This window comes from Dama dama, chromosome 20 (assembly GCF_033118175.1).
Source record: "Dama dama isolate Ldn47 chromosome 20, ASM3311817v1, whole genome shotgun sequence".
Taxonomy (NCBI): Eukaryota; Metazoa; Chordata; class Mammalia; order Artiodactyla; family Cervidae; genus Dama; species Dama dama.
Window position 1 is genome coordinate 90,196,017 of NC_083700.1, and position 25,340 is coordinate 90,221,356.

At 56.1% G+C, this 25,340-nt stretch overlaps 1 protein-coding gene across 2 annotated transcripts; it reads right to left on the minus strand.

Annotated features, from left to right (window-relative positions):
* Positions 1–348: 348 nt before the first annotated feature.
* PODN (podocan) lies at positions 349–23,637 on the minus strand. Of its 2 annotated transcripts, none has more exons than XM_061121865.1 (11): positions 23,518–23,637; positions 15,805–16,115; positions 14,351–14,444; positions 12,747–12,811; positions 11,061–11,170; positions 9,808–9,964; positions 9,407–9,522; positions 8,211–8,868; positions 5,035–5,183; positions 3,746–3,953; positions 349–1,272 (listed from the first exon to the last, which is right to left on the minus strand). In XM_061121865.1, the coding sequence occupies exons 2-10, from the start codon at positions 16,108–16,110 to the stop codon at positions 3,773–3,775; spliced, it is 1,836 nt and encodes a 611-aa protein (XP_060977848.1). In that variant the 5' UTR covers positions 16,111–16,115; positions 23,518–23,637; the 3' UTR covers positions 349–1,272; positions 3,746–3,772. The 2 variants fall into 2 exon arrangements, with proteins under 2 accessions (XP_060977848.1, XP_060977847.1); XM_061121864.1 differs by lacking the exon at positions 23,518–23,637 and adding an exon at positions 23,008–23,087.
* Positions 23,638–25,340: the final 1,703 nt, after the last annotated feature.

Consider the following 25,340-nt stretch of genomic DNA (forward strand, 5'->3'; position numbering starts at 1 on the left):
CCACTCAGTGCCCAGGAGCTCTGAGCAGCCCAAAGCTGGCAGGTCCTCTGCCTGGATGCTCAGCCCCTCCGGAGCACAGAGCGAGCAGGCTCACGGGCTTTGTGCGGTGGTCCCGGCCCAACCTGTTGACCCCCGCCCCCCCAGCTGAGGGGCCTCCAGGCCACCTCACCTTCACCTAAAGCCTGTGTCCCTGGACTTCTTTCTATGGGATAACTTTGTGGGCCCCCAGAAGTGAACTCTGCGCTGACTCCTACTGGTCAGAGAGTGCTGAAGTGCTTGGATCCCTCCTGGTCGGCCAGGCCTGAGCCCGGCACCTGGCAGGAAGCACACACAGACAGGGCCACAGGCTGCCAGACAGGGGTAATGCTTTTATATTAGTTTTTCTGTAACAAGAAAAATCAGCTTTGAAGTTTTTATCTTTTTTTTTCCTTAAAAAAGAATTAAAAAAAAAAAAAAGGCACCCAGAACTCCCCTCAGGCCCAAAGAATAAAAAAGTTCTCTCATCGGTGCAGCTGGGCCCTTCGCTCTTGCTCCACCCAGCCCCGCCACCTCCACCGAGCTCCAGCCCAAGACCCCAGCAGCCTCAGACCTTCCCTCTGGCCTCAGTGGGGCTCGTCCATCAAAGCTGTGTCTGGGCCTGGCCAGAGCCTGGCGGGGAATGACTGACCCGGCTTTGGGGACCATGACCGGTGGGCCAAGGAAGCAGTCCTGAAGGTTCTTTCCCCAAATGGAGAGAAAGGAAGAAAACCCAGTCTGTGAGTTCCAGAGGGTGCAGGCACCTGGCCGCAGACAGCATGGAGATAACTCTGTGTCTTCTCCAAAGGACAGACAGAGGGGGCAGACAGACAGACGGCGAGCTGGCCATTTCTGGCTGGGGCAAGAGCTGCTGGTGGCAGAGGCCGAGAAGAGCTATTTGCATGTGACTCATGTGTGTGTGTGTGTGTGTACATGCGTCCACGGGGCAGGGAGCAGGAAACCATGAGTGCTGGGACTGGTCAGACCCTTTGCCTCGTCTGCAGGACTCAGGGACTGAGGGCGGCATTGAGTGTGGGGCCAACATGGGGAAGTTTGGAGGACGCTGTGCCACTGGCTGTGTGTGGGTGTCTGGCTGTGGATGGACTGCAGGAAGGGGTCGGGAGAGGAGACTGGGTCCAGTCTGTGTGTGGAGTGGGGCCTGGTGGGCGCTGCACTGGGAGTGTCTGTGAGCAAGGCAGAGTGGGGGCGCGCAGGGCTCAGGCACGTGCTGCAGAAAGGCTCCAGTGGTCCGTCGTCCTGTAGAACATGCGGGCGAGTCAGGGGAGGCCAAGGCAGACCTGCCCACCAAGCCCAGCCGGGGCCTAGGGGATTAGAGCTGGGGGCCCTGGCAGGGTCAAGCAACTGCAGGCCTGAGCGGGAGTTGCCCTGGGAGTCCAGAGCCTGTGAGGGGCGCCCACTGGGAGGTGCTCCTGGGGGCCTGGTGTGGACTGGAAACCTCTGGACCCCTTTGGCCTCTCCCAGGGCTGTTGACTGTGCCCAATGTCCTCCAGAGGGGCAGATTCTCTCTACCCCAGGACCCACAGTGCCTTTCTGAGGGCCCCAGCACCCCCACTGAATGGCTAGTCACCCCAGTCACTGACCCCTGGCTCTGCCAGAGGACAATGCATGGAGATAAGGGGCTCTACCTCCATGCCCCTGGGCCCAGGAGTCAAGAAAGGTGACTCCCGAGCACTGCCTCTGGACCTGCCCTCCACAATCAGGTAGCAAGCCCAGCACGCTCATTCCTCTCTCTGCCACTGGACTCCTGTTCCCTCTTCCTTATGTCCTCCACCCATAGGATCCTCAACCCCACTCAGACTTCTCTCTGTCTCAGACCCTACTTCAGTTCAACATCCTAATAGCGATCCAGCTCGGCTTACCCTGATATCTCTCCTGACCACACCTCCCCTCCTGGCTACTCCCCACCATCATGTCCACCCTTCAACCTCCTCCCCCAGGAGACCAATCCCTCCCATCTGCACCCCTTCCCTTTTCAGCCTGAGCCCCAGCATTTGCAAGACAGCCTCTCTCTTGCCAGCACCCTCAGTTTCCTTATTCCTTGCCTTCCTGTCACACTCCTCGCCAAAACCTCAGCCATGGAAGGATCCAATTGGCCATCATCTCCACACCCACCCTGGTCTGCTGAGTACCTGCTGCACAGAGAAACCAGAAGGCTGAAGCCACCAGGCGTGTGTGACTTCACATCCAGCCATGAAGCCGCTGACCTGCGTGTGACTGTAGCCACTGACCTGCATGTGACTGTAGCCTCTGCAGAACTGACCCCCCTGCCCAAGCCAGTCCTTCCTCCTGCTTGCACAGGTGTGGCTACACCCAGCTCTCCTCTCTTATGCCTTTAACTCCTCCCTCAACATGGGCCCCTCCCCATTGGCATTCAAACCAGCTCCATTGCTTAAAAATGGCCCAGCATGAAGAGAACCCTGCCTGAGTTTCATGTATCCTTCCCACCACCAGCCTCACTCATCTCTTCACAATCAAGCTTCTCGATAGACTTGTCTATACTCCCAGAACCCTCTCCTTTCCAGCCACTTTCTCCACTCTCTTAGCCCCTGAAGCTGCTCCCGACAAGGTCACAGTGACCTCCCTATAGATAAGTCCAGTGGGTCAGTGGCCGTGCTCAGTTCCATCATTCTCTCTGTTGCGTTCACACAGCTGATTCCTTCCACTTCCTATGCATGGATGCATAACATGCATGCACATGTATATGTGTGTGTGCACATGTGCACACAAGGGCATATATGCCTGGGGAGGCACATGTGTATGTACTCACATGCATGCACACATGAGTATATGCAATGGTGTGCTTGTCCCGCATCTGCGAATACACAATAAAGTACATGCAAGTGTATCTGTGTGTGTACATGTGCGGTGTGTGTTTGAGTGTCTGCTTTGTGCATGTGTGTGCATGTTTAGATGAGTGTGAGTGTGTGTACGTTGGTGCACTGTGTGCATGTGTGATGACCCTCTGTCCTGGGCTGTCTGCAGTTCTGCCTCCCTCCCCTGGTGCTCTGTCCCCTTCCTCCTGCTGCTCTCCTCCAGCTGGCCATCCCCCTCCCTCTTCTCTCCCTGGAGAGCTCCCCCAGCTTCTCGTGGCCTCAGGGACTGTTTCCAGGCCTACGATTCCTGGACCTCCCTCTCCAGCCAGACCTCACTCTGGAGCCCCAGATCCAAATAGCCAGTCCACCCTGGGCAGCTCCCCAGTGTCCTCCAAACTCACCGTTCCCCTCACCAGACCTGCTCCTCCAAGTATTATCGTTCACCTGGAATTCCAGGCTAGAACTGGAATCTTGTCTTCTCCCTCACCCCATGTCCAGCAGGACTAGCTGGGTCCCTCAAGTCTGCACCTCCAGACCTCCTTTCAGGCCCATCTGCTGGCCTGCAACCTCACTGCCCACCTCCAGCATCTCTGGCTTGGGTTGCAGCAGTAGCCTCCTCGTGGGCCCCCATATCCATGCCCCGCTTCCCCCCTCCCAGTCCCAGCAGGGATGCATCGCTGTGGACGGAGGCCCTGGCATGGGCCAGCCTCCCGCTGGCATGCTGTCATCCCTGACCTCGCACCCAGGGCCCAAGCACACGGAGCGCTCTAATAGAGTTGCAAAATGAACAGTGAAGCAGGGTACAGAGGGTGGAGAATGGACAGAAAGGCCCTAGACTGGGGTCAGCGGCAGGAATGTGGTGAAGCAGGCTAGGGTGCCCCACACAGACCACCCACCTATGTCAGATCCGGTTCACCCAGTCACTACCGCCTTTCCTCTTCCTCCTCGTCGTCATCGTCCTCCTCCTCCTCTTCCTTCTCCAACCGGCCCCGGTCCTTGGAAACGTCACCAAACTCAAAGTTGCCCTCTATGTCCAAGACTTGCAGGTGCTTCAGCTTCCGGAAGGCACTCTCCACCACGGAGCCCACAGCCAACTTGTTAAACCTGTGCAGGGCACCCATGTGCCATTAGCCTGACAGTGTCCCCACAGTGACCCAGCCCAGAAGGGGGGTGGAAGGGACGGGCCCTCCAGGAAGACATGCAGCAAGCACAAAAGAAGGGGCTTAGGAGTCCAGGCCATCACAGGGAGCTCGAGCTATTCTGGGTGGCTACTGCAAGGGGGAAGAGTGACCCCGTACAGAGGAGAGAAGGCCTCCACCATATATGCTCTTACTATGATCTAGGGGTTGCAGACACAAGCAAGTCCTCCCTGCCGCCCGTTGGCATTAACCTGGAGGTCTGAGGATGCTCTGTGGCCAGCCGGAAGTCACCTTGGAGCTGGGTGTAGAGGGGCACAGGAAAGGCCAGGGCCACAGTGGTTTGGGGACGCACTTACATTCGGGAAAGAGAAGGCTGGGCTCTGATCTCAGGCCCCCTCAACTCTCTGTACCTCAGGCTCCTGCAGGAGCTGAGGCACACTGCACCCCGATGTCACCCAGCCTGGGCCTTCTGGGCCACAAAGCCCCTGGGAGTGCACATGCTGCCTTTGTCTGATCCGTCTGACTTGGAGGGGGATGGTGGGAAGAACCACCCTGGTTCTGCTCTCCTAGGGGAGCCGGGTCCCCTGCGTTATCCTAAACCCCCAGAACCCAGCAAGGACCTGGACATCTGCTATCCTGGGTCTGAGGCCCAGGCCCAGCCTGTCCAGCTGTGGACACATCAGTCACCTGTGCTTTCCGGGCCTCAGCTTTCCCAGCTGTACATTGGGAGGATGCTCTCTGTGGTCCCTTCCTGCCACAGGAACATCAAGAACGCCCACAAGTTCTACTTTTTAAAGTTTCCAAAGCCCTTTCACAAACCAGTGAACCTCACCAGGCCTGGCCAGGACTGTCCCCACCCTTGAGAGCCAAGGGAACAGGAGCTCAGTGGGGCTCTGTGATGTAACCAGGGCTCTGCTCTGTGGAAGCACTGCTTCAAGCACTAACCTGCTTCAAGCACTGACCTCTACCTGTGAGTGGTTCCCATGGGCCCTGACTGTCCTCCTGGAGCTGGGCAGCCCCCTGAGGGGCAGGGGCAGGCCTCCTACCTGAGAAAAATCCCTTTGAGGTTGGGTGTAGAGTCAAAGGCATTGGCGGGCACGGCACTAATCTTGTTATTCTGCAGGTACAGGTACTCCAGCGACTCTGGAAGCCCCCCGGGGATCTCCGTGAGCTGATTCCCAGCAATGTCGAGCAGCTGCAGGGGTGAGCAGGGCAGATACGGCACTTGACAGTTTGCCAAGCTCCCACTGACCCGGAGCATTCTAAATCTCATAACCCCGTGAGGCGGGCTCTATAATTATCCCCATTTCCAGATGGGAAAACAGAGGCTTGGAGAGGTTCAGAGATCCATCACAGGCCACAGGGCCTGTAAAGGCTGGAAGCTGGGGCTCGGGACTCCGAGTACTTGTTCTAATTGGTGTATCTCCTACCCTGCTCGTTCCACCTAGCCACACAAATTCATGGCCACAGTGTCTGGGTGCTAAAGTCCTCCCTCCTTAACTCACCTGTCACCTCCCTCAGACTAAAGACCCCAAAAGGGCAGGGACTAGGTGTCCTCCAGTCTTTAAATCGCAACCCAGTTTTGTCAGATGAGGATGGGGGTGGGGCTGCTCCTTTGTGGCTCTCAGGGCCATGTAGACAGGGGCCAAGGGCCAAGATTCAAGGCCCAGAGAGACCCTGGCATGGCAACCAGGCCCTAGGCTGGTCAGTGTCAGACTCACCACAGGCCTGGAGTCCAGGAAGCAGGTGGCCAGGGAAATGGGGTGGATTTCCCAGGGAGCAGAGCACAGCTGCAGCAGGAAGGAGACTTGGACATGCCCGGGCCTGGCTCACTGCCTGCACCTTGGGCTGTCAGCACCCTAGCCCTGATACACACCTGTACAGCCACGGGTGGGCTTCCATCGTTTCAAGCTCCCTCCTCACCCTGACAGGATGGGGCTCAGGGCCAGGGAACTGGGGGCCATAAATCCAGATTCCAGATTCAGGGAAGCACACAATTCAGGCACCCTAGGGAGCCTCCCTGTCACCTTCTCTACCAGCAGGGCTCCCTGCTCCCCACTGGGTTCCTTCCACACGGATCCAGCACTTCCTCATTCATTCTAGACCTCCTCAGTGCCCATGGACACTGGGGACATGGAATCCACTGTGTTCGGGAAGCCAGGCTGGCAGGAGAGATGGACACAACAATCTGACAATGACAGCCGTGGAACCAGGCTGTGATAAGGCAGCCCAGTCGGGGTCGGGGGAGTAGACAGCAGCCCACACAGGTGGGAGCTCTGGAGCAGTGAGAGCCGCTGCTTGTACGAAGATCCAACAGGCTGAGGAAGATCTTCACCAGATACCTGCTTCCTGACTGGACTCACCCAGACAGCCATTTCACCTGCCCATAGGTGGTGGCTTCCTGGCGGAGGTGACAATTGAGCTGAGTCCTAGGTATAGGATAAGCTCTAGGAGGGCAGTGACCCTGGATCTGTGTTAATCCCCTCTAGGTCCTCAGTTCTAGAACTGGGTCTACATGTGGTGAGGGTTTGGTACCAGCTTGTGGAATGAATGAGTGAGTAGGTGTCACTGGCTTTCCAGACAAGGGAAAGTATAAACAAAGTCCAGGGCATCTGGGAAACCAAGAAGCTCAGCTGGGAGCAGAGGCAGGCCAGGCCCTGAAGGTCATGGCCAGGATTCTGGTCTGGGTTCTAAAGGGAAGCCACAGAAGGGTTCTGGGTGGGTGTACAGTGAGCATGTTTGTTTTTTTGTTTTTTTTTTTTCAAGATACCAGCTGATTGTATGTGGAAGACAGGAGTGGAGTGCTCCTAGGAAGCTGAGGTCCAGGAAGAAATGGGGTGACTTAACTCTCTGATATGTCCAGTAGGATGGAGAGAAGTGGAAAGATGGGGAGATGTCATGATAGAGTGGGAAGGTTTAGTAACAATGGGCAATGGGGGTCAGACGGTGTGGAAGAGGGGGTGTCAGGGCAGCATCCACATTTCCTGTGGACACCCAGGTGGATGTCACCTCCTTCAGCAAGTTAGCCAATGCAGCAGGAGGAGCAGGTATAGAGGAGAGGGTAATAGGGTTGTGGCCCCTTAAGAACTGGCACAAGAGAGATGGGCACTGGTGGCTGGACCCTGGTGTCTGACACTCAGCAGGACTCTCTGGGTGGGGAGAGACCCTGGCTGCTCCTGTAGGTCCAGCTGCCTCCCACCACTCACCCTTGGGGCTCAGCCCCACCTCCCTGCCTCCCATTCTCAGGGCCTCTCCCCTGCACTCCTCTCAGACATCCCCACCCTGACAGCTCCCCTGACAAGCATGGACTGCGTGCCTCCCACAGCCAGGGCCCCGGTCCAGCAGTGAACACAGCTGACTAAAATGCCTGAGCCTTGTTCTAGCAGGAAGAGCAGGAAACAAACAAGTAAACAGATGACCTACTGTCAGAGGGAAGAAGGTTATGATGTAAAACAAAGCAGAGGAAGTTGGCAGGCAGTGAAGGAAGACCTCCCAATGAGGTGATATTTGAGCAGAGCCCTGCGGAAAAGGGCAGAGCAAGGCCTGAGGACATTTGGGAGAGGGGGGCCTTGTAAAACAGCAGAGCCTCCCAGGTTCCTTAATGAAGTTCCCTTTCAAGCCCCTCACTGGGTCGGGAGGCTTCACTTGTAACCAAGGAGGCTCAGTTCACATGGCCAGACAGCCTTCCTGTCTCAGGTTGTGGCTACAGGAGCCACAGCCACCGGTCAGTCCCAGAAGCCTCAAGTTCACTCCTCTAGACTCTGCAGCCTGGTGAGGTTAGCCTGCCTCAGGCACCTGCCACCCTCCGCTCCCACAAGCCCAGCCTTCTCCCGGCATCTATCCTGTGCCCACAGGTGGGTGAGCTCCACTTTTTCATGCCATCTGAATTGTCCCTGTCCTTCAGTCCTCCTGGACAATGCGCCCCGCCCTCCACCTGCAGCCATGAACTCCCCTTGTCCCTACAGGGTTCCTCAAGCCTGTCCCTGCAGATGGTAAGCTCTTGCTTGCCAGCCAGCTGAACTCTGCCATGCGCTGCTGGACCATGAGCCTGCCAGACCCTTGGCATGGACCAGGCTCCATACCCTAATGCCCCGGCTGCCCAGCAGGCCCTCCTCTAGAGGCCCTGCCCTCCTGCTCCCCCCTCATTTGGGCCTAGCAGCTGGGTGGGCTCAGGGCAGCCTGACCAGTAGTATCCTATATGGGCCCGGCCCTGCCCCCTCACCTGCAGACCAGAGAGGTCAGCCCAGGCACGGGGTCCCAGGGCTCGGTTGCGCAGCCGGTTGCCGGTGAGGTAGAGCTCCCGCAGCTGGGCCATGCCGGCCAGCGCCCCGCGCGCCAGGGCGACCAGCTCGTTGCGCTTGATCTTCAGCACGTGCACGTTGCGTGGCAGCCCAGGCGGCAGGGTGTGCAGCCGGTTGCCAGAGAGGTCCAGTGAGCGCAGCAGACGCAGCTTGCGGAAGGCGTCGCGGTGCACCTGCGGGGTGGTGATGCGGTTGTAGCTGAGGTTGAGCTCCTCCAGGTAGTAGGTGGTGGCAAAGTCGTTGCGGCCGATGCCGGTGATCTGGTTGTGCAGGATCATGAGGGTGCGCACGCGGCGGGGCAGGCCGCTGGGCACGCGCTCCAGCGCGTTGTTGTACAGGTGCACCGTGTGCAGCCTCTTGAGGCCCTGGAAGGCCCGCGGGTGGATGCCCTGCGCGCGCAGCTGGTTGCTGTGTAGCAGCAGGTACTCGAGGCTGCGGATGGGGGTTAGCACGTCCGCGTCCACGCTCCGGATGGCGTTCTTCTCCAGGTGCAGCAGCACCAGGCTGCGCGGCAGCCCCGCTGGGACCCGCGACAGGTTGTTGCTGGACAGATCCAGGTACTCCAGGCTGGAGAGCTTCCTGGAGGGAAGCGGGGGATTAGGTCGGTGGGCAAGAGCCCACGTGGCACCTGTTTCCAACATTACTCCCAAGGGAGGTGGCAGGGGACGTCCCTCTAACTCATCCCAGCTCTGCCACTGGCTGACTGGGGAACTCAGTCCTCTCCCAGTCTCTCAGTGGCTTGATTCAATGATACATCAGTGTAAGAAGGATCTAGCAAGGTTTCTGACACAGGATTTGTTTAAAGACTTTTAAAGCCTTTTGTCCTTTTAGGCTACCCCAGGCCTAAAAACTGAAAATAGATCTGCCTTCAACAAGAATGCTTGAGTTTCTACTTTGTACCAAGAAGCCAGCCTCTGCAAATACTTCCTTGCCTTTTTTGGGGCAGGACTTACATAGCACTATTCTTGGGAACAGAAGTGTCAGTAAAGGCACAAGCCTTAAAGTTCCTTCTCTGAGAAAACTGGCCAGGGACAGGTGGGCAAGGACCCGGCCAGGTGAGCCCTGGGAGGGGCCTCCTGAGTGCAGAGTTCACACTGGGGCCCAGGCAGGAGCTCACCAGAAGGTCTCATTGTCCAGGCCCTCATCAGTCAGGTAGTTGTTCTGCAGGTACAGCTCACGCAGGTTGCTCAGCTCGCTGAAGGCACCTGGTGGGATCTTCTCCAGCTTGTTGTTCTGAGAGATGGGAGGGTGGGGAGGGGGCATGAGGGACAGTCAAGGGGCAAGGACACAGCCTTGGGATGAGATATGGAGAGGGGTCTGGGGGAGCCATGGGAGGGGGCCCAGGCCTAAAGGACTCAGCATGGGGCTGATGGCCAGGTGTCTGGGTCTCTGCTTCTCCACAGTGGATTCTGTGCCCCCCAGCTCGTGCCCGAGGCCCCGCAGCCTCACGACTGTGCCCACGTGGGCCTGGGCTCTCCCCTGCTCAGGCAGTGCTCCTCCCTGCCCTCTCCCTCCCACCTTGAGGTGCAGCTTGTAGAGGGCGGGCGGCAGGTGCTTGGGTACATGGCGCAGGAAGTTGCTGGACAAGATGAGGATCTCAACATTGCTGGAGCCATTGAACATGTTGTCCGGCAGCCCGGCGTCTGCCAGCTTGTTGTTGTGCAGATACACGGACCTGGGGGCGAGGCTCAGGTTCTCACTCAACCATCCCCACACCAGCTCAGCTGGTGAGCCTCCAGACCTTGCTCAGGTTGGGCCTGTGGCCCAGGGCACCCTCCTCCCATCTCAACAACCTCAGACTCCACCAAATCCATTCCCCCTACATAGCCGAGGGGATGAAGAAACTGCCCTACAAGTTAGTGGAAGAAACACAACTTCCTGACCCCCAGCCCCTGCTTCTCCATAACCTTCAAGGTTCTCACTTGTTCCCCAAGTGATGCAGCCCTGGAGTCCCTGCCTGTCCACACAACTGTCTCTGAGCTCTGTGGGACCTCCTGAGAATGGATCCTGTCCCTGTCACCTCCTTGTCCCTAGTGCCCAGCACAGGATCTGGGTTCAGAGGAGGTAACCCCTCATTCATTCAGCAAGCATACAGTAAGTGCCCCTGTGTGCCAGGACTGTTCCAGATCCTAAAGATACAGCAGTGGACAAAACCAACAAGTCCCTGCCTTCATGGAGCTAACATTCTATAAGGAAGACCACGAATAAGAGAAATCCATCAGCAATACAGCTCATTCTTGCTGTATGGCCTGTCTTGGGCCTCAGTCTTCTCGTCTGTCGGACAGAGCCATACACAGCAGCACAGGCTTCTCCCGGGGATGGAGAGAATGGAGGTGACAGGTTCGGGGACAGAGTGGCACGGGAGGCCGTCAGCACCTTCTCCTCCCCAGCACCCCCTCCCCTACCCGCTCACATACCTGTGCTGTGGGGCCTCGCCCAGAGCAGCCTCAGCAAGGGCAGCTCTGCCTATTGGAAGAGGCTTCCCTTCCCAGGGGCTAGGCAAGGCCTGCCCACAATTCCCCAGACATCACCGTCTGTCCTCGCCTCTGGACTGACTCCTCCTCCTCCTTTAGGGGTCAGCCTTCCAGACCCTGTGCCCCTGCAGCCCTGGGTGTCTGTCACCTCAGCCCTGGGCATGGGGCATCAGGGCTGCACTGCGCTGCCCATCCCTCCTCTCTGGGTTGCCTGTACCCCACTCAGGGCTTGCAGCCTCTGCCTCAGCTCCTCCCCTTTTCCCAACCTAAGCCCAGGGTCCCCCTCTGACCTCTGACCTCAAGTTTGGCTTCTGACCAAAGGTGAGCCCGTAGATCTTGGTGAGATAGTTGGCAGCGAAGTCCACACTGATCAGGGCATTTGGCAGGAAGCGGGGTGCCAAGGTCAGCTGGAAAGGGAAGAGTTGGGGTAGAAAGACCAGTGGTGGGTGAGAGGCTGGCTCGGAGTCACACTGCCTGCCGCTCATCTGAGCCCCTTCAGTTTGTCCCCTCTCTGCAACTAGAGCCATCTTTCTAAAGTCCCCAATAACACAAAACCAGAACCTCTATGGCTCCCCATAGTCCTGAGCTTGACATTCAAATCTCTCCATCTTGTCCCCTGCCCTGCCCATTCTCCTGGCCTCTCCCCTCATTGCCCCCAACACTGGCCCTCTGTGCAGGCACAGTGAGCACCCACGTTTTTCCAGCCCCAGTCCACGCTATCCACCCTTCATTTATTCAAGAGTACTCCCTGAAATCTGCAATGTGCAGGCAGAGTTCCAGGCCCTGGACATGTCCTAGGGAACAAGACACAGATCCCTGCCCACACCACCCACACCAAAAGCTTACATCCTAGTGGAGAAGATGATACACAAGGAATAAAAGCATCAAGAGTGATCACTGCTGTGCCAGGAATTCAAACAGACTGAAGACAATGAACAACTTTGTGGGGTGCTTGGAGAAGAGATGACGGCACCCTAAATGCCATCTGTGTGGGAGAGCACCCACACAGCAGGGACAGTGAGCAGAGGCCCATGGGGGATGGTCTGCCAGGTTTGGGGGTGGGAGCCAGTGGGGAGATGAGTTAAGAAAGCCAGGAGGGCCAGGGACACAGGTCTGCAGGTCACAGGGAGACATGTGGGTTTATTCCCGAGCAGATGGTGAAGCTGTGGGAGGGTTTTAAGTGAGGAGGGGACGATGTAGAGCTAGAGTGGGACAAGATTTTGAAAAGCCCCTCTGGCTGTTCTGAGGAGAAGGGCCACAGATGAGAAGGTAGGTTGTCCTGTGCTGGTGGGCAGGACAGGGGGCTGGGGAGCTGTGGAGAGAGCAGATGTGGGTGAGCGAAGCACTCCTGGATTCATGGCTCTGACCAGTGGCATTGCAGGTGGTTGGAGATGCCCCTTCCAGAGATGGGGAGACAACAGGAGGACTGTGGTGGGAGTGGGTAGTTCTATTTCTATCAAACATCCAGGGGAGATGCTGAGGAGGCAGGGGGATCTTTGAGTCTCACGTGGGAGTAAGGGAAAGCCTGGAGACTGCCTCTGGATGTGGCCTTGATGTAGATGGGTGTTATAGACCAAGGAGGAGATAGTCACCTTGGGAGTTTAGAGAGAAGGGCCAGGACAGAGCCCTGCGACAGGCCAAATATTGTGAGGTTGAGTGGCTTTGTACCTTTACTCATGCTGTCCCTTTTACTGCAGTGCCCTTCCCCTTGAGGCCTCTGGCTGAAATCCCATTACCCTTCATGGCCCTTCAAATGCTATCCCTCCAATGCCCCCTCCCCATGGGGATGAGCTCTCACCCCACTATGCTGATGTAGGCCTTGGCCTCGGTCATCATCTGACCATTCTGAAGCCCTGTGTTAAAGTGTGGGGTCTGGACCGTGTCTGAGCAGCAACAGGAACCCAGCAGCCGGCCCAAAAGAGGCCCTGGTGAAAGTTCCCTGAGCTCAGCCCCAGACACCCTGCCCTGCTGCGGGCCCCTCACCTTGTTATTGGCCAGGTACAGGTAATTGAGGTTGGTCAGATGCTCAAATGCCTCCTCCGGGAGCCCTTCAAAGGACAGGCATCAGTCAGAGCCCTGGATGAAGGAGACGCTACAGGGGAGCACGTGAGCACTGACCACCCCACACCCACCCCACTTGGCAGGACAGGGAGGCACTGCCTGGGGCAGATGCAGCTCTGAACCCTAGGCAGCCAGTCCCAACAGGCCTGCCCAGGGCCACCCCACCCCCAATCCCGCTCTCAGAGGCCCAGGCTCAGAAGAGCAGATGGCAAGTGTCTGCTGAGAGATGACTGATCCTTCACTTTCTCAGGGCAGCCTGGGTGGGAATGGGCACCCAAAAGATCAGGCCACAGGGCAGAGGACCTGCCAAGAAGGAGTGTGCCCCTGGGGACAGCTCCAAGGGGTCAGAGAGAATCTCCACACCCAGCCCCAGGCAGGGTAGGGCAGGGCAATGGCTTCTGAGCCCCTTCCCACCCCCACCCTGCACCTGGCCCTCTCCTGCCCCATCTGGCAGATGTGGTGTCAGAACCCAGCTGTCACGGGAGCCCAGCCAGGCTGGCCCTTCTCCAGTCCTGAGGTCGGCCTCTGACACTTGGTTCTGAGCTCCCAGACCCTCAGATCCTGGGACTCGCCCAAGTATCTAACAAGAGGGAACAGTTACATAAACTGTGCAGCATCCCTCTGCGGAATACCCTGCGTCAAATGATGGCCGGGGAGAGTTTTCAGCGACATGAGAAATGCTGCTGAGCTAACTGCTAAGTGAAACAAAGCAATTATAACAGTTACAGTATCGATACTATCAGTACAGCTATGAATTAAAAACACAAAGAAAAAGGACTGGACTGGATTGTGGTGATGGCTGTACAACATAAAAACTTATAAAAACTCATTAGATTGTACCTTTAAGTTGGATAAACTTTATGGTATATAAATTATGCTTTTTTTTCTTTTAATGAAAAGAAATATACCAAAATGTCAATAGTGACGAACTTCACGTGGCTCAACTGACAAAGAATCTGCCTGCAATGAAGGAGACCTGGGTTCAGTCCCTGGGTTGGGAAGATCCCCTGGAGAAGGGAAAGGCTACCCACTCCAGTATTCTGGTCTGGAGAATTCCATGGATTGTATAAGTCCATGGAGTCACAAAGAGTCGGACATGACTGAGCGATTTTCACTTTCACTCTTCAGGTGGCAGTGGCAGGATAAGGAGTGGGGTTTTTGTACTCCAATTTCTATATTTCCAAATTTTCTACTATAATTAGAAACTATTTTCATCATCAGAAAAAAAAAAAAACTTTTAAAATTTGAGGATTCTACACTCTTTGTTTATAAAGGCCTTCTGTGAGTCCTCGGACTCTGGAGTCTGAGCTGCTCTGAAGCTTCTCCCTTGATCAGACTCCCCAGTCTCAGAAACACCCAGCAGTGGCTGTTAGGCAACCACAGGGAGCCCCTGCCATGGGTCCGGAGGCCAGCCCAGCCCATGCCTGCTCTTTCCCACATGCCAGGGTCTGGAGGGCAGGGCTTTCCCCATAGGCACCTAGTTTCCTGTCTGGGGTCCCAGCCCCCAGCCCTGGGCGATCTCTCACCTCGGGAAGTCAGGCGGTTGTTCTGGAGGTTCAGCGTCTCCAGCCGATGCAGCCGGGAGAGCTCCCTGGGGTAGATCTTCTCCAACTGGTTGTTCTAGTGGGGAGAGGTGGGGACGGTGAGGAGGCAACACCAGGGGGTGCCCAGGGCTCCTGCCCCATTAGAGGCCTGCACCCACCTCAGTCCATTCCCAGGAGCCAGTCCCTCTGTTGGGCCCCTCCCCTGGCGTTCTGTCCCATGGTGGACAGCCCCTGGGGACTAGCTCTGAGCCAGGCCCAGGTGCGGCTGTTACAGGCACAGCAGAAACCACAGCAGAGGTGTGGGCCTCCCTTCTAAGAGGCAGGCGTACACACACACACACAGATATCCACAGGCAGTTCAAACTTAGAATGCTGGCTTCCCTCCAGAACTGTTCCCACTTAGTGACAGGTGTCCCCAGCCCATTCTCCCCTTCCCCAAGCCAGAAACCCACTTTTGGTTCCTGGCCCAGTGGACCCCATTTCCCCTTGGGATGCTTTAGAACCTGGGTCAGGTAGCACCTCCTCCAGAGGCCTTCCCGGGTTGGATTGGGGGCTGGACGAGGAGCTGCTCTGGCCTCACAGCACTAGTCCTTCCATCTCTGTCTGCTCTTTCTACCTGTTTAGGTCTCTGCCTCCCAGACAGTGAGCACCTCACAGGCAATACATGTCCGAGACCTCCCTACTTGCCCAGAAGCCCACACAGGACCAGAAGCAGAGAGCTGGTACACAGGAGCTACTTGGTGAATGAACCAACAATAAGTCCTGTCCTCAGCTTGTCTCTTTCCCTCAGGGGTCCCTTGGTCTTGGGCTCCCACCACCACCAGTGCACACCCATGGGGGCTGTGTGACCATGGGCTGGTCACTGTCCTACTCTGGGCCTGGTCTCCTCTGGAAACAGGTGCAGCAGCCCCTCCCTGTCCGTCAGGGTTACACGAGGGCGATTATGGCCACATGAGTGCCCCCAGAGTTCCCATCTGGAATGCCGTGTCCCACTTCTGGAGGTTCTGAAATCTAGACTGGGCCTCAGCTGGGGAGAGCACTGGACCCCCCAGGGTGCTCTTCAGGGGTCTCCTGTGTCTTCACTTTCCTGGTCCGTAATGGTGTCTGAGGTACCCTGTCTTCCCAGAGGGTCAGCTGAGGGCAGGTCTGTGTCGGATCTCAGACAGGTCCTGACTCTACTGACAGCCTCAACCCAGACTCCTCCCAGGAGACAAAGCAGGCCATAACATCACAGTGCTCTGTGCCGGGGATATCAGAGCCAGGATGCCCCTGGTGGAGCCATCCTTTTGTCTGACCTGCCCTAGCGCCCTGCGTCTGGAGGGTGGGAGGCCATGGGCAAGGACTGTGGTGGGGTGGGGGTGGTTCCGGGATGGGGGCCACCATGTGCGGGGCGGCCTCCGGCGACCGTGACCGTTGGCACAGCGCTGCAGCCTCACCTGCAAGGACAGATGGTTGGTGTGCTCGGGCAGGTCCCCCGGGAACTCGCGCAGGTCGATGCCGCCGCAGTCCACGACCCCCTCCTGGGAGCAGGCGCAGTCTCGAGGGCAGTCGATGGTGGCTGGGCCGCGCCCGGGCTCCTCAGGGCTCAAGACTAGTACCGGCTCCTCCTCTGAGAATTCATTCTCTTCGGGGCTCAGGCTGCGGGCGCCGCTTCGGCCAAACCCTGGGGTCCTGGCAGCGAGCACCACTCCCAGCTGCCGCGGCAGCAGCAGCAGGAGCAGCAGCGCCCAGCCCTGGGCCATGGTGCCTGCAGGAGGGGTCAGTTCTGACTCATCTGGAAGCCGGGGCTGACAACCTATCAGGTAGCTCAGCCGAGGGACTAGGGTCCATGGAAGTCATGCTGGGGCCTTCCAGGCCACAGGGCAGAGCCCCTCTGGACCCTGTCCTCCACACACACCTGCTCCACTAGCTGCTGCCCTCCCATCCACACCCCCTTATCAGCTCTGCCCTCTGGCGGTGGGGTGGGGGGGGGGGGGGCAGGGAGGACGGGTGAGCTGAATCCCTGTCCTTAAGCAGATCTGCAAAACCTCCCAGAACCCTCTCTGGGCCCGGCCTCAAGGGATCTGTACCCTCATTTCACAGAAAGGAAAGCTGAGGCCTGGGAAGAACTTGGACTTGCAGGGTTTAGCTTGGACTTGGCTGAGCTCTCCCTGTCCTGGCACAGGCAGTGCTGGGCATGGGGGCCGGGGGGTGGGGAGGGGAGGGGGGCTGTCCTTCGTGGAGCAGCCACAGGTCATGGTGGGCCAGCAATAGGTCTGGGACACCACAGGTCAGAGGTGTCCCAGCACCTCAGATTGCCATTCCAGGATCTTCAGGACTCGGCCCTGCCTCTCTTCCGGCTCCCACACTCACCTGCCCTGCTTATTGTCTGTTCTGTGTTCCTCCCTCCAGGCCTTCCCAGTGCTGTTCCTTCTGCCTAGAAGGCCACCCCTCCTCCTCTCTTGTGCAATCAGGAGTCTCTCCAAGAACTAATGCCAGTGTTAGGTCCCCTGGGATATGAGATGCCCCAGGGCTCTGTATCACTTTGTTCCCCCAGGGCTTGGCATGAGTTGAAAATGTGATGTTTTGTGTTTCTCCCACACAGGGCTATGAGCCATTCTCTGTCCCTGCGTGCTGAGCACAGAGTAGTCATTAGTGAATGGAGCTGCTACTGCCTGAAAAACCCTCAAGTCTTGTCTCTGGTATTTGCACCCTCAGCTGCCCATACCTGGACCTACAGTGCTCATGTGATCAACTGCCACCTGCAAGAGACCTCTCCCCAGCATGGTCCCTAAGGCAGCAAAGAGAAGGTAGAGGCATGGCCTTAGGCCATTGAGGAAGATGCTGGGATTCCATCATCCAGGCAGCCATGGGCATGGCTTAGCTCTGGGCTGGTGCCTGGAGTTCCCTTTAAGAGACTCACTTAGCAAACATCTCTGGGGTGTGGTAAGTTGGGACAAGCGGTCGCTCTGGTACACAGACTCTGGAGTCATACACACCCAGGTTAGGTCCCCCTTTACTGCTTGGTGACTCTGACCTTGCTGAGCCTGTTTCCTCATCTTACATTGCAGATAACAGATCTAACCTCACAACTCCTGGAGGGAGTCAGCAAGAGAGCAGATGCAAAGCCCCCGGCACCCATTGGGTGATGAGGCTGCTCCTACTATTGTGATGCCTATGAATGCAGGTACACGACAGGCATCTAAGCCTTGGCGCACCCACTCTGCAGCCTGAGCATCTCTTCCCACCATGAGCCCAGGGATCACAGCCCAGTCGTTAGAAGGCTCTGATGAGATGCTGGTTCTGGGAGGGTTGAGCAAACAGGGAGCTTGATGATGATACCAGTGTCTGGTTAAGCAGGCATGCTCTGAGCCAGAGAGCCGGGACTGTGAGCTCTGCTCTAGTCCTCGTCAGTCCTGTGACTCTGTGCAAGCTTTGCCACCCTCTATACCTCACATTCCTCTCCATTCAACTGGGTGGCCACAGAGCTCTCCTATTAGGGAGACTGTGAGAGTCAGTGGGATGCATGTACTGCACACAGTAAGTGCTCAATAAATGTTAGCTCCCTGCTAGTTAGCTCCGTCACTAATATCCGATCCATGAACACTGTTGATGTCTCAACCACAACATTGTCTGCTTCAGAAACCCCTGCTTCTTCCCCTTCCAGTGAGTAGCTCCTGATTGTGCCTTTCTGGTCCAGTGCTAAGCCCACCTCCTCACTGAAGATTTGCACATTCCATTCTTCAGTGAATTATGCTGCTCCATGGCTGCTGCGGTATTTCAGACACTGCTTTGTCTTACTCGTTGGCTCAGCCAGCTCTCGAAGGTGAGGCCCCACCTAGCCCTGTGCTAGGCCCGGGGAATACAGGTAAAGTAGATAAGGTCCCTGCTGTTAGTCTCCAGGAGGCAGCAGACCCCAGTAAAATAACCACTGCCCACCAGCTTACGTGAGCCCTGTAAAAGGTGCATGAGGGCCCAGAAAGAAAGCTGTGAGGAGAGAGAAGAGGGCCGGCAGCCAGGCTAGCTTGACCCCATAGGTAGGTCCACAAGGCCTCAGCAGACTCAGGCCCCTGACGCGGCAGAGAACCAGGGGGCCCAAGTACACACGGCTCTCAGGCTCCATCAGCAGCAGAGGTGGATGCACACTACAGCCTGGCCCTGCCTGCCTTACCACACCCCTCTGCCTCGTGCCCTGACCAAATGGGCAATAAATCCTTGGCCAGTCTACTGACTGTCATTCCCAGGGCACGTTATAACCCCCCAGCTATCTCAAGAGCTTCCAGCCCCTGGAGCCACCTGCATTAGACCTGAGTCTCCCTAGCCTGCCTGCCGCCTGTCTGACCCCACTGCAGATCCAAACTCTGGGAGGCGAAGTATGGGCACAAGCCCAGGCCCCAGATTCAATCAGGGCAGGAGGCCAAGAAGAAGGATCCTCCCCATAAATCTTATACACTCACTAGACCAGCTAGTTCTCCTCTTTCACCTTCAGTTTTGCATCTGTAAGGATCTGTACACTCTATCTATACAAATATTTAATTTATATGAAGATTATGAAGCAGATTGAAAATGTTATCACCACTACTTTATAGATAAGCAGCTGAGGCCCAACGGGGTTGGCCAATATAACACAGCTGTTAAGTGGCAAGGCCAAGTTCCCAGCCTGGGTCTTAACCACAAAGCCATGGAGCCCTTCCCTGGGCCAAGCACAGCTGGGCACTGAGGACCCAAACAAGTGACTCAGGTATGGCTGCTGCCCTTAAAAACCTCATATGGGTACTGATCAATATAGTGGCTGCATGTGGCTAACAGTACTTGAAATGTGGCTACACTAAATTGAGAGGTGCTATAAGTATAATGTAGTATATATGGATTTCAAACAGTACAAAAAATGTAAAATATCTCATTAATATTAATAACATAAAATATCTCATTTATTGTTTATAGTATTATGTGACAATATTTTGCATATTTTGAGCTAAATTATTAAAATTTTGCCTGTTTCTATCATATATTAACACAAATATATGGAATCTAGAAAGATGGTACTGATGAACCTATTTGCAAGATAGTAATGGAGAGTCCCTTGGACTGCAAGGCGATCCAACCAGTCCATCCTAAAGGAGATCAGTCCTGGGTATTCATTGGAAGGACTGATGGTAAAGCTGAAACTCCAATACTTTGGCCACCTGATATGAACAGCTGACTCATTGGAAAAGACCCTAATGCTGGGAAAGATTGAGGGCAGGAGGAGAAGGGGACGACAGAGGATGAGATGGTTGGATGGCATCACCGACTCAGTGGACATGGGTTTGGGTGAACTCCGGGAGTTGGTGATGGACAGGGAGGCCTGGCGTGCTGCAGCGCATGGGGTCACAAAGAGTTGGACACGACTGAGCGACTGAACTGAACTGAACTGAATGGAGATGCAGACATAGAGAACAAACTTGTGGACACTGTGGGGGAAGGAGAGGATGGGATGAATAGAGAGAGTAGCATTGAAACATATACAATATCATATGTAAAATAGATGTCAGTGTGGGAATTTGCTATATGACGCAGGGAGCTTGAACCCAGTTCTCTGTGACTACCTAGAGGGGTGGGACAGGGTGGGAGGTGGGAGGGAGGTTCAAGAGGGAAGGCACATATTTATAACTATGGCTGATTCATGTTGCTATATGGCAGAAACTAATACAATATTGCAAGGCAGTTATCGTCCAGTTAAAAATAAATTAATTACTTTTTAAAAAATGCTTTGCCTGTTTCATTTTACTCTTTTTAACATGACTTCTAGAAAATTTTATGTCACACACATGGATTACATTGGTGGTTCTCATATTTCTGTTGGTCAGTGCTGGTCTAGACATTTTGTGTAAATTGAGTATTATAATACCACTGTCATCAGAGGTGTGATAGAAGGAACCTAGAGTCCACAGGGGCCCAGAGGAGGCCTAAGTATGTCCAAGGCCAAGAAGACTTCAAGAAAATGCAATGCTTTATCTAGCCATGAAGGATGACTATCAGGCAAAAGGAAATGGGTGATACAAGCAAGGGGGTCAGTGTGTGCAAAGGCCCTGGGGCAAGAGCACCCATGTGACCTCTACAAAGCTCACTAGAGTGTCTGGTGGGGTTGGAGGACTGGGCAATGGCCATGGTCCAAGCCAAGAAAAAAATCGAAAACCAGATTAGGCAGAGTATCCCTTATCTTTGGAGATAGGAGAGGTTATTGAAGAACTGGAGTGTGGCATAGGCAGGCTTATGGAGGGACCAGCGGGGAGCTCACAGAGGCTGTGCAGTGCTGCAGGCAAGGGATAATAAGACTGGTCTAGGCGGGGGGAGCTGCTGAGCTGCAGGATGGAGAGGAAGAGGTGGTTTCAAGGGAGTGGGAGCAGTAACAGACAGGGCTTGGAGAGTGGTGGCCCCAGTTCTGGGTCCCCCTTCTTCCAGCTTGGCCAGCCACCCTCAGGGCCTTGGGATCCTGAGTAGCTCCAGTTCCACCACCTCATTTGCTTGTGACTTTGGTGACATCACTGACCCATCTGAGTCTCAATTTTTTTGTTTTGTCTCTCTAAGAATGTGGAACAAGATAAGCCCCCAAGCCCCTCCTTTGTGCTGAGCCATGTTAGAGCTGTGTGTGGAAGAACAGCCTTTCGAGGCTTTGGAAGTCCCCAGAGTGAGCTGTCCTGATGAGCAGAGCTCACACTGTTGGGTGAGGGGGACAGTTCAGTCTATGGGAGTTGTTCCAATTTGAACTGCTGTGTGACCCTGGATGAGTCACTTCAGTGCTCTGAGCCTCTGTTTACCAGTCCAGGCAATGAGACAAGAGCTCTTCATGAGGAGTCAGTGAAAAGACGTGCCCAGCTGATGCTGGCACCCAGCAAGTGCAACATACTTGGGGTTACTGTTACTGTGGAAATAGCTGGAACCCACCATCACCCACCCACCCCTATCCCCCGGGAACCAAACCTTAAGGCCCAGAACTGCTTAAATGAGGGGTTAAGGCAGGTGAAGGGATAATAAGACTGGTCTAGGCGGAAGGAGCTGCTGAACTGCAGGATGGAGAGGAAGAGGTGGTTTCAAGGGAGTGGGAGCAGTAACAGACAGGGCTTGGAGAGTGGTGGCCCCAGTTGGTGAAGGGAGATCCAAATCAGGAGGTCAATCCTCAGCCCAGCACCACCTCCCTCCTCCACTCAAATTCAGTAAAAATTTGCTGAGCATCTGCTCTGTGCTGGGCCCCAACAGCTGTATCTTACTGACTACAACAGAAATCCCAAGACTAAGAGTTAGTCTTCCTACTTTGCAGAGGAGAAAACTAAAGCACAAAGAGACTCCCACTGCTGCCCATCCCCAGCAAGCTGCTACTCTAATGCCTTTGCCTTGGGAAGCGGCTCCTGCTGGGCTAGGAGTTCCGTGATGCTCCCACAGCTCCCTTCAGGGCTCAGCTGAGCTTTCCCTGACTCCCTAGGCAAGGAGCAGGTGCTCAGGAAATGTTTGCTGAATGAAGGAATGTATTTGTGAAAGGCAGAGTTGGAAAGATCTACAATATTATTATCTGGTCTGATTTCCTCAGTTTACTGATTAGTATTTTAAAGGCAAGGCCAGGATTAGATTTTGTGTCTTCTGACTCCTGCTCAGAGCCTTGGGCCGGTCCTAAAGACTGAGTAGGGAATTCTCCTGGTGAACGAAGGGGAGGAAAAGGCACTCAAGGCAGAGGGCAAGCCATGAGCAAAGGCACAATGTGCTGAGGGTAAACAGGGAGGTGTGTTTAAGGAAGGGTAAACAGGAAAGGGAGAGGCAAGTTTCCAAGGGCATCAGGCACTCTGCTAAAGGGTTGCTGATAGGGAGCTATCAAGGGTTCTAAGCAGATCATGGTCAGAGCTCTTACACAGGACTCTACCAGGCCTAAAGGTGAAACCATTAAGTCACCCCTGACCCAAGATTCAGATAGAAGGGACTAAGATGCTCCCTCAAGATTTCATGAAAGCATTCATGTGAATCTGACATTTCTTAACTTGAATAGGCTGGCCCTGGACCCTAAAAGGGGACATGACCTCCCAGGGGCTCCCAGTGGGGCCTTCTGTAGCTGGGTTGACCACAGCATCACTTTCCCGGACCAGCCTGAAGTCCAAGGGTAGACGCTCCAGTTTGTGTGGCCCTCCATCTTTCCGTGATGTTCTGCAAGGTGCAGGGTGCGCATCCTTCTGTGCATCCCAGACTCGGATCCGGACGATTATTGCCGCAAGCACGCTTGCGTTTGCTCCTCTCCTGAACTTCAGGCTGCAGCTACCGCCCACCCCCAGTCTCAGCCCCAGCCCCGGAGGCCACCAGCAGCTCGCCGCCGCCCCCTCTTCCACCTGACGGCGCATCAGGTATTCTAATGCCGGATCGCATCCCCAGCCCAGGCCAGCCTGGATGTTTAAGGACCTGCAGCCTGGGAGCTTTGAGCGCCTCCGCCGGGGCGCGCCGGCCTCGCCCTGACACTGCACTCCGCCGCTATCCCCCAACCCCCTTCTCAGTCCCGCTGTCCCAGCGGGGAGGCACCCGGATAGACAAACAGACACCAGGGCCCCAGCTGAGAGCTCTGGCTCAGCGACTGCGCGGCGCGGGGCTGAGGAGCCAAGCCCAGAGCGGGTTGGGACAGGGACGGGCGGGCTCCGCCTCACCTGTCCGCGCGTCCTGGGAGCAGATCTCTGCCCCGCTACAGGCCTCAGTTTCTCTGTCTGTAAAGGGGTCGAAGAGTGGGCTACCTGGGATGATCTGACGTGGAAAGACACGGGCATACTCAGCGACCAGGCTCCAAGTACAGGACTCCTCTACCCTCGCCGGTTCCACCTGCCCCCTACGTTCCTGTCGCCTGCCCGCGTCCTTCCACTCCCCCCCTCCCATCCGCCCGCAGATTCTTTCCAGATGTGCGCAGCGGGAGGGGCCGGGGCTGGGACCAGCCTCCCGCCGGAGATGGGAACAAGCCCCTACCGGGTCGGGATCGCGGAGGGTCGCGCCCCCTGAGGCAGATCTCTTCGGCTGCGCCCTCAGTGTAGGGCTCTGACTGAGGGGGCGAGATGCGTGGCCCCGCCTGGCCAGCTGCTGGGGCAACCGCACCAGGGCGGGAAGTCCGAGTCCGCTGCCCAGCCAGGTCCCGGCCCTCGGCCCACCCGGCCGCCTGCGCCCGGTACCTGCTGCGCCCCACCGGCCGACCGCGCTCTCCAGAGTCTCGGCTGCGCTCCGCGGGCGTGGGCTCCTTCCATTCAAGTCGAGCCGTGCTCTCGGCGACCGATGCAAGTTTTGTTGTGGGTTCTCTCCTCCCCGCCTCTCCCCGCCCCCACCCCCCCCGCGTGCATCTGCTGGACGCCGGCCTCCTCCGGACACAGGCGTAGGGTCCCGGCAGGCGCGGGCCGGGAGGGCCTGCCCCTCCCGGCGTTGGACCGGTCTGAGCCCCACTTCCCCCCGAGGAAGAGGCGCCGCACAGACCCCTCACCCCTCTCCGCCCTGGCGGGGCCGCAGTACCACGCCCCCACCCCTCTCTAGGAGACTGGGAAGGCCTAGCCCGCGACGCTTCCTAGTTCCCAGCTTTCCCAAGTGGAACCGGACCCCCTCCAGGCCCCAGCACCTGAAGGGCGGGCGGTGGAGCGGGCCCCTTCCACCAAGTGCGTCTGAGTTCTACCTCCCTCCCCGCAGAGGATTTTGCAACCGCTCCAGGCAAGAGTACCTTTCCGTTCACTCTCCCACCTTGGGGTCCTGGGCCGTGGCTAACTGGGCAGCGAGCCAAGACACTGCTGTGCCCCTTCCCGGAAAAGTTCCCCCCCACAACCCTCCACCCCCACACCTAGGCCCTGCGCCCACAGCCTGGTGAGACTTGAAGGACGATAAATTGGGCTGAGAGTAGGGTGCCTGGGAATCCCAGTCGCAGAGAGACTAAGGGGGTGAGCCGTGAGCCCTCGTGGCACCATACTGCTCCCAGGAGCTGAAGACGTTTCCAAGTCAAAGAGTATTAACTACTAGCAGCTGAAGCAACACTGTTTGGCGCCAGGGTCTTTGGCGGTAGAATACGATCGGGCTGGGTTAGGTGGTACTTGGCCCTTCCACTGCCTAACAAGGCTCTCCCCCATACCTGCTCTGGCCTGTGGGAGAGCACCCACCGCTACCTTACCTGGCTGCCCTCCTGCTGCAGAGGGGAAAGGATAAGTAACTCAAACTTGGGACTACTTGTTCAACTTCAATTTCCAGAGCCCTGAATGAATGAACAGCTCATGTAAAGGCTCCAGACCTTTCCCTGCGGCTGCTACTGGATCCTGATTGTACCACGTGCATTACTCTCTAACCTTAACAACCCTGTAAGACGAGAACTGCTATTGCCTCTGTTGGCAGGTACAGAGACATCGTTAGAAAGGATAAATGATTGCGTAAAATGGCCAGGTGTACTTTCCCCCATAACTGGAGTTCTTTCCATGATGGAGATCAGCAGGTAACTTAAGCAGGAAAGTGCAGAGCCTGGATTTGAATCCAGGACTGTCTGTTTCCATTACATCAAGAACTCAAGAATGGGAAAGGGAAATATTTTTGCCTTCTTTGGCCTCAAATTCCAGTTCTCTCTGAGCTTAAACTTATGAGAGTTGGTATGATTCACAGGATTGGACAGGAGCCAACACAGAGTTGCATCTCATGTCTTCTCAACATTAAGTCTGGATTCAAGTGGAGCTAGAAAAGCAAGATTCTACTGTTTGAATACACATCAACTAAAGACAGCCTTCTTGAAGGACTTGAGAACCAGCACATATGCTGAGTGCCTACTGTGTTAAATTCGTGAAGATTTTAATCATTGCAGCCGGGTAGGGAAGGTATTCTCCAGCCACAGGACACACCTCATGCCCCGCCTACCCCATCCCTTCCCCTCAGAGAAATAGGCTCTTCAGTGAGATGCCAAACTGGGGCTCACACAGGCTCTGTGGTGGCCCAGTGCTGTAGGCACAAGCTCAGATCACCTGTCTGAACCACTCTA